This window comes from Dryobates pubescens, chromosome Z, assembly GCF_014839835.1.
Source record: "Dryobates pubescens isolate bDryPub1 chromosome Z, bDryPub1.pri, whole genome shotgun sequence".
NCBI lineage: Eukaryota > Metazoa > Chordata > Aves > Piciformes > Picidae > Dryobates > Dryobates pubescens.
The window spans coordinates 77,209,717-77,223,885 of record NC_071657.1 but is presented as its reverse complement, the minus strand read 5'-3'; the positions used below and the strand labels follow the sequence as shown (position 1 = coordinate 77,223,885).

The window sequence follows — 14,169 nt, the reverse complement described above, 5'->3', positions numbered from 1 at the left end:
GAAAATGGAATCTAAACAAGAGGTAGGTCTCTATGTTTTATGTTATGTTTTATTCTTCCTTTTATTTTTCATACATGTACTACATTCTGTCTGACACAAGTGATTATTCTGCTTATGCAAAGAATGGTTTATGAAAAAGGTACGGCTTACAGAGCTGCAACTTGTCAAAAGAGGCACAGGAGGAAAAAGAAAATGGTGCCTGCTCTTAAAACTGCAGATTCAACACCAGGAAACCTATGAAAGCAGCCTCATTTTCCAAAGAAAAAGAATGGCCACTGACACCACCTGAATGCAAGACCACTTGGTGCTCAGTACCTTTGAAAAGGTAGGTTGTTTAAATATAAATATGGGTTATAGAAGCCTAATTTTAGGCACTTTTTTAAATATCTTGACCAAGGATAAAAGGCAGCACTGTTTCAGAATGTCTTGCTTTGATAACCCTCAAAAAAGGTAGGAGGTCTGGCTAGGTAAGATGAGTGAAGCTCTCATTATGTTTAATCTTTCTGCTTTCTTAACATAATGAAGAACTACTAGGTATTATATTGAAAGTGCTTTTTTCTCCAGAATACTTGATTTTCTATTTTGCTCTGTTATTGTATTGAAAAAAAGTGAATGAAGTACCTATTTATTCTGTGCTTTCACAATAATTTAAAAGAGAACGCAGAGACAGCAGTAAGTTTGTATTTTATGTGAGAATCTAGAAGTCAAAGATGTTTTACAAGGCCTCCAGCTTCTGAAAAGAAAGAGGTGGTATAGAGGACACTCAGTACCCTTCAGGTCAATGTCCTGCTGGTCAGCAGGTCACAGAACAGCAATTAAGTTGCCTTCAATTCCATTTTTATGAAAAGACCTGGGGAAGGTAGCAAATGAAACTGAAGGACTTGCGAAGAAAACTGGGGCATTTATTAAAATGAAAGAATGCAGAAAACAGCCCCCCCCAAAAAGGTTAGTTTTGTTAGCTTTCCCCTTCCCACATTTCTTGAACACAATCACTGTAAAATAAGATAATCACCTCTTTCATTACACCTTATTGTTTGACAGGATGTGTTAAGCTGGTGTCCCTAATGACTACAGTAATACCTGCTGGTAAGGGCATGTGAACATCTGAATGTAGCCAACAAGCTACTCATGACTCGTTTCTTCTCCACAGATCAATATGAGAATCTTATGGATCAATTCATTTCCTTTAGTGGAGCAAAAACCAGCATGCTTCACAACAAAAAGGCAGCTATAACAAGCAGCTGTGATACTTACATATAATTCCTCAACAAAAGGAAGGAACAAAGGAATACCTTTAAAAAAAAAAAGGAAAAAAAAAGAGAGAGAGAAAAAAAACATATGCCTGCCTTCATTATTTTTCAACTATAAAATTCATACTCACATCATTTTTCCTGTACAGTTCTCTCTGGGAAAGGATGACCCAATCTGCTAGAATATTTATGTGTTTGGTAAAAAGCACTGAGGTTTTGCCTGCTGGCCAAAAGACGTTCAGGAGAACAGTCTGTGGCATGACTTGCTGATCCTGTGAACTGGCTCCTTCAACCAAACTGTAGAGAGGAAAGTGAAGACAATAAATAAATTAATAAACCCAAACCCCTAAATCTGTTATGCCACTTTGATTACTATAGTTACCAGTCAGAAATCCTGTCTTCGGTCACAACACACAAAGGTTTGGCAATTTTTTAAGTATGGAAACATCAGACACAATTTCTGATGAATAATAAGCAAAATAATGATGACTATTACAGTTAGACTGAAGGAATTCTCACACTGTGCCAATATTACATAAAGTAAAGGCTGCCTTCATGTATTGGGTTTGAATTGCAAGATTTTGGTAGTGGAGGCAGAGGGGGGCTACAGAAGTGGCTTCTGTGAGAAGCTGCTAGAAGCTTCCCCTGTGTCTGGCAGAACAACCAGCTCCAAGACAGAGCTGCTGCTGGCTAAGGCTCAGCCCATCAGTGATGGTGGTACAACATCTGGGACAACATATTTAAGGGGAAAAACAAACACAGCAACTTCAGCCAGAGAGGAATGAGACTGTGAGAGAAACAGCTCTGCAGATACAAAGGTTTGCAGAAGGAGGGGAGATGTTCCAGCCACTGGAGTAGAGGTTCCCCTGCAGGCCCTGGTGAAGACCAGGGTGAGGCAGCTGTCCCCCTGCAGCACATGGAGGTCCACAGTTGAGCAGATATTCACCTGCAGCCTGTGAAGAACCCCACACCAGAGCAGATGGATGCCTAAACGAGGCTCCCCCATGAGAAGCCCACCCTACAGCAGGATCCTGGCAGGATCTGTAGATTCACAGAGAGAGAAGCCCATGCTGGAGGAGGTTTGCTGGCAGGACTCATGAGTCCATGGAGAACCCACGCTGGATCAGTTTGTGAAGAACTGCAGCCCATGGGAAGGACTCACACTTGAGAAGTTTGGAGTACTGTCTCCTATTGATGGGACCACACACTAGAGGAAGGGAAGAGTGTGAGTCCTCCCCAAGGAGGAAGGGCAGCAAAGAGAACCTGTGGTGAACTGACCACAAACCCAACCTCCTCTCCACCTGCACTGTGGGAGGGGAGGAGATGGAAAAGCTGGGAGGAAATTTAAGCTCAGAAAGAAGGAAAGGGTAGAGGAAAGGTGTTTTAAGATTTGGGTTTATTTCTCACTACACTAATCTGACTCTGCCTGGCAATAAACTAAATTCCCCAAGTGGAGTCTGGTTTGCCCATGAGGGCAATCGTTGAGTGATCTCCTATCCTGTCCCATGAGCCTTTAGTTTGACTTTCTCTCCCTTGTCCAGCTGAGGAGGGGAAGGAGAGAGTGGCTTCAGCAGGCACCTGACATCCAGCCAGGGTCAACCCACAAGAAGTTACCTTCTAAAGACTTTTTCTTTTTTTTTAAATATTTCATAATGTAAGGAGGGTTGTTTCCCTAGCAAGAGCACTGTTAAATAAATTCTTGCAACAGTATCTGTATGTTCAAAATGCTGCCTGTCTACCTTCAAAAATTAATACTGAAGCACTGAAAAGCTAAAAAACCCCACAACTTTACCAGCAAAATTAAATGCTTACTGAAATATGATTTATAGTGAAACAGTAGGCTGGGAAGTTAGAGGCCTTAAAAATCATATTCACACAAAAACCTATGCCAATGACAATAAAAAAAAGGTAAGAATTGAAATATATAAAAGGAAATGCTACACTGCCATCTCTGTAGAACAGAATCTTATCAAGGGACATAGATAAAGCTGCTGTAGATACAGAAACCCATGTGACATTGTGGAAGTAAGTATAGTAAGTATAAACAGTAGGTAACAATAATAGTAATAGTAGTAGTAATAATAGTAATAAGTAGTAAGTCTAATCCTGTACACCTCACCCTTTTGTCAGAAACTCTACTTCAGCTTTTAGTAGATGAGCGAAAAACTTCAGAAATGTTTTGTGAACTATCCTCTGTTCATCTTCTCTCCCTGAAACTGGGACTTCATGACAACTGGCTTTGCAATAAAGGCAAGACCTGTAAGAACAAACAGTGAAAAAATCCTTTTGCTTGGCTGAAATCAGTCTGATCTATCACGGGGGGAAAACCAGTAACAGTCAGCCTTGACTTTTGGCAGTTTTGACATGGAAATGCCTTGCCCCCCAGAAATATTCATCATGCTAAAGCCTAACTTTATGGTTTTTAAGCTGTATTTTATAAAAACAAAACAAATAAAAAAATAATGTCTTCATGACAAGGGTTTTGTGCTGCAGATGTAGATTTTGCCTTGTAGTGCAAACTACATGATATAACCACATTTGTTTTTTCTGTCTCTGCCTGAGGTACTGTGAAATTACTGAATTTAACAGAACTTCTTTAAAACCCTTTAATTACAAGGTAGCCTTGCAGTATTTTACAGACATTTTAACAGCCTGTAAAGCTTTATTCAGGTAACAATCCACACATATTTGACAGGACTGCAGTTTGTGATCAAGACTAATGATTGCCTAGCATGATGGAGATAAATTCGAAGTAATGGGAAGACACATTCTATGGCCAGAATTTTGAGTGCTGAAACTACTAGGTATACAACTGCTGAGTTGTCATATTCTGCTAGTAAGTACTGGAAGATAAAATACTTTATCTGAAAGATAAATTCTCTTCCATTCCATGAGACATATTCCTAATAAAAACTACTAAATGTCTAATTACAGTGATTCAAGTACAGTGATTCAAGGCCCTTCATGACTACAGGCTCAGAATCATAGATCTGTAATCACAGTTGTATCAAGTATTTAAATGTTACTTAAGATTTTATGACAATCATAAGAAGAGGTACAGTTTCTCTTCCAAATGAACAGAAGAATTAATTTCAATGAATGTAAATTACAGAGCTCTCAAGCTAAAGCACAGACTAACTACCCAAACAGCTCCTATGTGCTGAGTCTGGTGTTTGTAGACACACTCAAACTTGTGGACAAGATGGTAAATTTTATGACCAAAATCAATATACAGAATCACAGAATGTTAGGGGTTGGAAGGGACCTTGAAAGATCATCCAGTCCAATCCCCCTGCCAGAGCAGGAGCACAAGGCCAGGTCACACAGCATCACATCAAGGTCAGTTTTGAGTGTCTCCAGGGGACTGCACTACCTCTCTGAGCAGCCTGCTCCAGGGCTCCAGCATCCTCAGACTGACAAAGTTTTCCCTTCTGTTCCCATGGCACCTTCTCTGCTCCAGCTTGTCCCCACTGCCCTTCGTCCTGGCTTCATCCTCCCCACACTGCCCTGTACATCTTTATCAACAGGAATGAGGGCAGCCCTCAGGCTCCTCTGCTTCCAAGCCCCAGCTCCCTCAGCCTGTCCTCACAGGGAGATGTTCCACTGCCTGCAGCAACTTTGTGGCTCTGTGCTGCTCTATCAAGCAGCTCCCTGAGGTCCTTCTGGACACAATATTCCAGATGTGGCCTCACCAGGGCAGACAAGTTGGGGAAAACAATGCTTCTGACCTTCTCACCACACCCCTCCTAATCCACCCCAGGACACCCTTGGTCTTCATGGCCACAAGGGTAAACTGCTGGCTCATGGGCATCCTGGTGTCCACAAGCATTCCCAGGTCCTTTTCCCCAGAACTGCCCTCCAACAGATCAGCTCCCAGCCTATCCTGGTACATGAAGTTGGCCTTTGCCAGATGCAACATGAAGCTTCATGTTTGATAAGATCAAAATTTGCTTTGTAACTGTAGATATGGATATATATGTATACATACACACTAGACTAACAATAATACATAATTGTTATACCTTGGGAACAGCTGAAAAAAATAAAATAAATACTTTGTAAAAGTGAAGGAGGACAAGAAAACGTACTTCTTCCTTTCCAAAGAAACCCTCTGCCTTTTAGGTTAAGACTTGGGATGTTAAACATAAGGAAAAACTTCTTTACTGTGAGAGGGGCAGGAGGAGAAACTTCCTTGGTGTGATGAGGCCTGGAGCAGGCTGGCCAGAGAGGTTACGGAATCTCCTCTGGAGACATTCAAAACTTGCCTGGATGTGTTCCTGTGTGACCTGCCCTAGGTGATCCTGCTGTGGCAGGGAGGTAGGGCTGGATGAGCACCAGAGGTCCCCTCCAACCCCTAAGTTTCTGTGATTCTGTGTGTGTGTGTGTGACTTGGTGAAACACAATATTCAGGTAAACTGAATACAAGAGAATTCCAGCCCTCCTCCCCAGTCCTGGTTTGAGTGACATTAACAACTACTGCATTCACCAGCTCATCATTTCTTACCTCACAAGCATCTCTACCAAGGACCATGTGCCTTTTTTACACACAGGACACTGAAGAATATCCAAGTAATATTTTAACATGGATGGGGACTTCCAAGGAGGATCAAGTTGGAGAACAAGGTACAATATGTGAAAAAATTTAGCCGTAAATATTGCATTGGTATTTTCCTGCAATAAAATGAGACATTTAATCAGGGCAAATTCTTCCACAGTATTTAGAGCACTATATTCATACAGCTTGTAAGTAAGTGATAACTGCAAAAAAAATAGTTCTTAATGTTTAAATTCTTCCCTTTTTAACACAAAGTAGAGGCTGAATACATCACTAAACTCCACAAAATACAAGGTCAGATGCGAAGATTATAATACAACCATTACTTGCTTTAGTATTTGCAATACTTTAGTTTTCATCTCTCACCAGGAGGATATACTCTAGAAAAGAATGAAAAACTTCCACAGATGGTGTGCAGTACTTTTGACAAGCAGCAAGTTCTGTGATCACATCGTGAATTAAAGACTCTTCCACTAATTGTTGAAGCAGATGCCATGTGCCTCTAGACAGGCTGGCACTTTTAACCTAGGAGAAAGACATCTCAGTGAGTAAAAGATGCAGGTTATTAATAAAGGATTCAGCTGGTAAGTGAAAGATGCAGTTCACTAAAAAGAAAGTCTTAACTAACAGAAAATCCCCAAGTGAAATACATAGAATACATAGAATACATAGAATAAACCAGGTTGGAAGAGACCTTCAAGATCATCGCGTCCAACCCATCACCAATCCAACACCGCCCAAGCAACTAACCCACAGCACCAAGCACCCTGTCAAGTCTTCTCCTAAAAACCTCCAGTGATGGCGACTCCACCACCTCCCCAGGCAGCCCATTCCAATGTGCAATCACTCTTTCTGTATAGAACTTTTTTCTAACATCCGGCCTGAATCTCCCCTGGCGCAGCCTGAGACTGTGTCCTCTTGTTCTGGTACTGCTTGCCTGGGAGAAGAGACCAACATCCGTCTGTCTACAACCTCCCTTCAGGTAGTTGTAGAGAGTAATAAGGTCACCCCTGAGTCTCCTCTTCTCCAGGCTAAGCAACCCCAGCTCCCTCAGCCTCTCCTCGTAGGGCTTATGTTCCAAACCCCTCACCAACTTTGTTGCTCTTCTCTGGACTCGTTCCAGCAAGTCAACATCCTTCCTAAACTGAGGGGCCCAGAACTGGACACAGTACTCGAGGTGCGGCCTAACCAGTGCAGTGTACAGGGGCACAATGACCTCCCTGCTCCTGCTGGCCACACTGTTCCTGATGCAGGCCAGGATGCCATTGGCCCTCTTAGCTGCCTGGGCACACTGCAGGCTCATGTTCAGTCTACCGTCGACCAGCACCCCCAGGTCCCTCTCAGCCTGACTGCTCTCCAGCCACTCTGACCCCAGCCTGTAGCTCTGCATGGGGTTGCTGTGGCCAATGTGCAGAACCCAGCACTTGGATGTGTTCAATCTCATGCCCTTGGACTCTGCCCATCTGCCCAGCCTGTCGAGGTCCCTCTGCAGAGCCTCTCTACCCTCCAGCAGATCAACTCCTGCCCCCAGCTTGGTGTCGTCAGCAAATTTACTGATGATGGACTCGATGCCCTCGTCCAGATCATCAATAAAGATGTTAAAGAGCAAGGGGCCCAGCACTGATCCCTGGGGCACACCACTGGTGACTGGCTGCCAGCTGGATGTGGCACCATTCACCACCACTCTCGGGGCTTGGCCCTCCAGCCAGTTCCTAACCCATCTCAGTGTGCTCCCATCCAAGCCATGGGCTGACAGCTTGGCCAGGAGTTTGCTATGGGGAACGGTGTCAAAGGCCTTGCTGAGGTCCAGGTAGACTACATCCACAGGCCTCCCCACATCCACCAGGCAGTCACCTGATCATAGAAGGAGATCAGGTTGGTCAGGCAGGACCTGCCCTTCCTAAACCCATGCTGGCTGGGCCTGATCCCTTGGCCATCCTCTAAGTGTTGCGTGATTGCACTCAGGATGACCTGCTCCATAATCTTTCCTGGCACTGAGGTCAGGCTGACAGGCCTGTAATTCCCTGGCTCATCCAACCGGCCCTTCTTGTGGATGGGTACCACGTTGGCAGCTTCCAGTCGTCTGGGATGTCTCCAGTGAGCCAGGACTGATGAAAAATAATGGAGAGTGGCTTGGCCAGCTCATCTGCCAGCTCTCTCAGCACCCTAGGATGGATCCCATCTGGTCCCATGGACTTGTGGGGGTCCAAGCTGCTGAGGAGAGCTCCTATCACTTGCTCATGGAACACAGGGAAACCATGCAGCTCCCTGGCTCCCTCTGCCAGTTCTGCAGGCCAGCTGTCTGGTAGACGTTCTTTCCAGCTAGTAAAAACTGAGGTAAAGAAGGTGTTAAGTACCTCTGCCTTTTCCTCATCCTGTGTTACAACATTTCCTTCCATGTCAACCAAGGAGTGGAGGTTGTCCCTGCCCTTCCTCTTGCTATTAATATATTTATAGAAGGACTTTTTGTTGTCCTTCACAGCAGAGGACAGTTTAAGTTCCAAATATGCTTTTGCCTCCCTAATTTTCCTCCTACATGCCCTAGCAACCTCTTTAAACATTCCATGGGTTGCCTCACCTTTCTTCCAAAGCTTATACACCCTCTTTTTTTCCCTTAGTTCTATTAAAAGTTCATTACACAGCCAGGCTGGCCGTCTGCCCCGGCGGCTCCTCTTCCGGCACATTGGCACAGCCTGCTCCTGAGCCTTCATCAGTTCTTTCTTGAAGCAGGTCCAGCCCTCCTGGACCCCTTTATTTTTAAGGGCTTTCTCCCAAGGAACCCTCTGAATTATGTCCTTGAGCAACCTGAAGTCCGCCCTCCGGAAGTCCAGAGTGGAGGTCTTCTTGCTGCCCCTCTTAGTTTGACCAAATACTGAAAATTCTATTATTTCATGGTCACTGGCCCCTAAACAGCCTCCGACCACCACATCACCCACCAGCCCTTCCCTGTTGGTGAAGAGGAGGTCAAGCATAGCCTTGCCCCTGGTAGGCTCACGCAGCACCTGGGATAAGAAGCTGTCCTCCATGCAGTCTAAGAACCTCCTAGACTGCCTCCTCTCTGCTGTGTTGAGATCCCAGCAGATGTCAGGCAGGTTGAAGTCGCCCATAAGGACAAGGTCAGGAGATCTTGAGACAGCCTTAAGCTGTCTATAGAATGCTTCGTCGACATCATCCTCCTGGTTGGGTGGTCTATAACAGACTCCAACCAGGATGTCTGCCCTACCGGTCTTCCCTCTAATTCTTGGCCACAAGCATTCAACCTGATCGTCCCTAATCTCTAGCTCAATGGCATCTAGTGCCTCCCTGATGCACAGGGCCACCCCTCCACCCCTTCTTCCTTGTCTATCTCTCCTGAAAAGCCTGTAGCCATCAATTGCAGCACTCCAGTCATGTGAGCTATCCCACCACGTCTCCGTGATGGCAACTACATCATAACTTTCCTGCTGCAACAAGGCTTCCAGCTCCTCTTGTTTGTTTCCCATGCTTCGTGCATTAGTGTACATGCACCTCAGCTGGGCTGCTGGTTTGGCCTCTGACCCTAGCTTACTGCCCCCAGACTCTTGCCTGAGGGGACTAGTTTCAGCCCCTCCCCCCTTCGAAACTAGTTTAAAAAATGAGCCCCTCCTTAGGCTGACCAATCTCGGTACAATTCAGCGTTTACACTGACATCACTGCTGTGTGCACCAGCCGGGAATCGAACCCGGGTCGCAAGAATGGGAATCTTGCATGATACCACTACACCACTGGTGTAATAGAATAATGTTTGTAATAGAATAAAATAGTGATTTCAGGAATTGTTAGACTTATGATTTATCGTCTGACTGAATAAGCTGCTGTCAGGCAACAAAGTTGGTTAGGGGTTTGGAACACAAGCCCTATGAGGAGAGGCTGAGGGAGCTGGGGTTGCTTAACCTGGAGAAGAGGAGGCTCAGGGGAGACCTTATTGCTGTCTACAACTACCTGAAGGGAGGTTGTAGACAGGAAGGGGTTGGTCTCTTCTCCCAGGCAGCCAGCACCAGAACAAGAGGACACAGTCTCAGGCTGCACCAGGGGAGGTTTAGGCTGGATGTTAGGAAGACGTTCTATACAGAGAGAGTGATTGCCCATTGGAATGGGCTGCCTGGGGAGGTGATAGAGTCACCATCATTTGGAGGTGTTCAGGCAGGAGACTTGATAGGGTGCTTGGTTCCATGGTTTAGTTGATTAGGTGGTGTTGGATTGGCTGATGGGTCAGACTCGATGATCTTGAAGGTCTCTTCCAACCTGGTCTATTCTATTCTGTTCTGTTCTATTCTATTCTAACTTGTGGACTTTATGATCTCTGCCAAAACACTTGGCCCCCAATGTACTTTAGATAAGGCTACTCAGGACATCCTACTAATTGTTTTAGCAGTAGATTAAATTCAAATTAACACAGGATTTTGAGTACAGTTGTGGGTTTGAGGTCTATTAGGGAACCAGTTTCCAAAAACCGTTTCAGTAATAAATTAACTCAGGTAAAGCCTGAAAAGCATTATAGTTAAACCACAGTTGAAGTCCCAGTGAGTAAGCTCCACCTTAGCATTAGATATTTTCCCTGCAAACGCTTCATTTCTCAGGTTCTTAGTGTAAGTCCTTGTTAGTTACATGAACAATAAATAAAGCTGCTCATCTAGACAAATTTCTTTTAATCAAGTCTTTGTGCATCTGGCATTTGAAACTCGCATTTATGTCAATTTTCTCATTCATGGGTGCAGTACTAAGAATCTTCACATTATTTCCTTTGGAAGTAATGGCCTGCATTCATACTTTTGTAATGTTAATTATCTGCAAACAGCACATCTAAAGAGCAATCATGAACTGTTTAACGGCAGTCAAAGAACAACTCTTCTGTTGCCTGGATTTAAGATGTGTGTGAGGATGACTCAGTACATTGTGCATGTACAAGCACTTTACTAGTAGCCCTCCTCCGGTGACTGTACCAACATTTTTATGTTGTGATTGAGACTCCCAGCTCTTGAAAATACTGCCACTACAGGAAAAAGCAACACTGATGAATTATTTGGAAAACACACAGAAGCAAAGCTGTTTCACGACAGAATAGACTAGACTAGACTAGACTAGACTAGACTAGACTAGAATAAACAGCATGAGGTCTTTCCCACTAGGGTCAAGATGGAAGAACTAGAGAAACAGTTTACAATTTGTTTGCAAGGACTAAGGAAGAATGATAAAAAGTTCAGGTGAGAAACTTCTTTCGGATCAGGAGACGCCCTAATGCTCAGAGAGCACGCAACCCCAGGCAGTGCTACAGGCTGGGGTTGGAGTGGCTGGAGAGCTGCCAAACAGAGAGGGACCTGGGGGTGCTGACTGACAGCCGCCTAAACATGAGGCAGCAGTGTGCCCAGGTGGCCAAGAAGGCCAATGGCATCCTGGCCTGCATTAGGAATAGTGTGGCCAGCAGGAGCAGGGAAGTCATTGTGCCCCTGGACTCTGCACTGGTTAGGCCACACCTTGAGTCCTGTCCCCAGTTCTGGGCCCCTCAGTTTAGGAAGGACATCGAGACACTTGAACATGTCCAGAGAAGGGCAACAAGGCTGGGGAGAGGCCTTGAGCACAGCCCTGTGAGGAGAGGCTGAGGGAGCTGGGATTGTTTAGCCTGGAGAAGAGGAGGCTCAGGGGTGACCTCATTGCTCTCTACAACTACCTGAAAGGTGGTTGTAGCCAGGAAGGGGTTGGTCTCTTCTCCCAGGCAACCAGCACCAGAACAAGAGGACACAGTCTCAAGCTGAGCCAGGGGAAATTTAGACTCAAGGTGAGGAGAAAGTTCTTCACTGAGAGAGTCGTTTGTCATTGGTATGTGCTGCTCAGGGAGGTGGTGGAGTCACCATCCCTGGAGGTGTTCAAGAGGAGATTGGATGTGGCACTTTGTGCCATGGTCTAGTCATGAGGTCTGTGGTGACAGGTTGGACTCGATGATCGTCGAGGTCTCTTCCAACCTCAGTGATACTGTGAGAGCTAAAAGTGGCATTGGCTCATGTTGTAGCTGAGAAAGCAGCAGTCTCTTGTGAAGCTCTGCTGTTTCAAACATTAAAACTGAAGCTTCAGAGTCACAGAATCTCAGCATGGTTGGAAGGGGACTGGAAGTGACCACTGGAGAACATCCAGTCCAACCCCCCAGCACCAACCACAGCAGCTTGCCCAGGATCACAATGGCCAGGCAGGTCTTCAAAGTCTCCAGAGAAGGAGACTCCACAACCTATCCCATCTGGGCAGCCTGCTCCAGGCCTCCTCATACCAAAGAAGTTTCTCCTCCTGTCCAGGTGGAACCTGTCCTCCTGGATTACAGGGGAACTATACTACTCCATGACTCTAACTGCCAGCTCAGGAGGCCAGTTGTCTTGCTATTAAAAGTTGAGGCAAAGGTGTATCATATTTGGAAGGAAGGAGAGGTTATCTATGAAATGTATAAGGATGCTGCTAGGTCATGCAGAAAAAAAGTTAAGAGAGGCAAAAGAACATTTAGAACCTAGACTGGCCATTGCTGTGAAGGACAACAAAGAATGCTTTTATAAATATATAAATGGCAAGAGTAGGAGCAAGGACAACCTCCACTCCTTAGTACATCTGCTCTTGCTGAGCCACTTGGACACCCACAAGTCCATGGGACCAGAGGGGATCCATTCTAGGGTGCTAAGAGAGCTAGCAGATGAGCTAGCCAGGCTGTTCTTCATCATTTTTCAACAGTGCTGGCTCAGGAGAGGTCCCAGATAACTGGAAGCTGCCAACATGATGCCCATCCACAAGAAGCGCTGGCTGGATGAGCCAGGGAATTTCAAGATTATGGAACAGGTCATCTTGAGTGCAGTCACACAGCACTTGCAGGATGGCCAAGGGATCAGGCCCAGCCAGCATGGACTTAGGAAGGGCAGGTCCTGCCTGACCAACCTGATCTCCTTCTATGATCAGGTGACTGCCTGGTGGATGGGGGACAGGCTGTGGATGTAGTCTACCTGGACTTCAAGGCCTTTGACACTGTCCCCCACAGCAAACTCCTGGCCAAGCTGTCAGCCCCTGGCTTGGACAGCAGCACTCTGTTCCAGTGTCTCCCCACCCTCACTATTTCTTTCTCATCTCCAGTCTCAATTTCCACTTTCCCAGCTCAAAGCCCCTCATCCTGGCACTGGGTTAGGAACTAGCTGGAGGGCCAAGCCCAGAGAGTGGTGGTGAATGGTGCCACATCCAGCTGGCAGCCAGTCACTAGTGGTGTCCCCCAGAGATCAGTGCTGGAACCCATCCTGTTCAATATCTTTACTGATGATCTGGACGAGGGGATTGAGTCCATCATCAGTAAATTTGCAGGTGACACCAAGCTGGGGGCAGGTGTTGATCTGTTAGAGGGTAGGAGAGCTATGTAGAGGGACCTTGACAGGCTGGACAGATGGGCAGAGTCCAATGGCATGAGATTGAACACATCTAAGCATCGGGTTCTACATGTTGGCCACAACAACCCCATGCAGTGCTACAGGCTGAGGTCAGAGTGGCTGGAGAGCAGCCAAACAGAAAGGGACCTAGGTGTACTGATTGACAGCCAGCTGAACATGAGGCAGCAGTGTGCCCAGGTGGCCAAGAAGGCCAATGGCATCCTGGCCTGTATCACTAATAGTGTGGCCAGAAGGAGCAGGGAAGTCATTCTGAGGTGTCCCTGCCCATGGCAGGGGGGGTTGGAACTAGATGATCCTTGAACTCACATCCCTGACAATTTTATGATTCTGTGTTTAAGGCTTATGATGTAACTACTGTTTCTGTCTAGAGTAGTTAACAAAAAAGTTAAAAATTGGTAAAACTGTAGCTAAAGTCTGTCCTACAAGCAGAATAGGTTACCAACACAGTAAGTTATGCATGCTGTTATTGCTCTTTATTGAATTATTGAAGACATTCCAAAACACCACAGGGCATCTTTGATTCTCTTCATCTTGGGCTAACAGGTAATGCTCTCTACAACAGCAGGATTGTCGAGATTCTTTGTTAAAAAAGAAAAATGGGGAGATGAAGAGTACTGAAAGCTTTGTAAGAATTAACAACAATTTCATAATATTCCAATGGTAACTCTCAATAACTTCATTGGTTTTGGGTAACACAAACATTTCAATATTTTTTTAATATAGCTAATTTCATTATGAAAGTACATTTCATAGAATCACAGAATTGTTAGGGTTGAAGAGACCTCAAGGATCAGCCAGTTCCACCTCCCCTGCCATGGGCAGGGACGCCTCACACTAGATCAGGTTGCTCAGAGCCACCTCCAGCCTGGCCTTCATAACCTTCAGGCTTCTATCACCTCCCTGGGCAACATGTGCCAGTGTCTCACCACCCTCATGGGGA

At 45.5% G+C, this 14,169-nt stretch overlaps 1 protein-coding gene and 1 non-coding gene across 2 annotated transcripts in view; both read right to left on the bottom strand.

Annotated features, from left to right (window-relative positions):
* Window positions 1-14,169, bottom strand: part of SLF1 (SMC5-SMC6 complex localization factor 1) — a 45,908-nt gene that overhangs the window by 19,038 nt on the left and 12,701 nt on the right. The window contains exons 7-10 of the mRNA XM_054178254.1: window positions 6,172-6,330; window positions 5,755-5,921; window positions 3,370-3,507; window positions 1,382-1,547 (exon numbers count right to left, since the gene is read on the bottom strand). Of these exons, the coding sequence (XP_054034229.1) occupies window positions 1,382-1,547; window positions 3,370-3,507; window positions 5,755-5,921; window positions 6,172-6,330 (630 nt within the window). The remainder of the gene's footprint in view (window positions 1-1,381; window positions 1,548-3,369; window positions 3,508-5,754; window positions 5,922-6,171; window positions 6,331-14,169) is intronic.
* TRNAG-CCC (transfer RNA glycine (anticodon CCC)) lies at window positions 9,485-9,555 on the bottom strand. Its single transcript has one exon. It is a non-coding gene; the product is annotated as a tRNA-Gly (tRNA).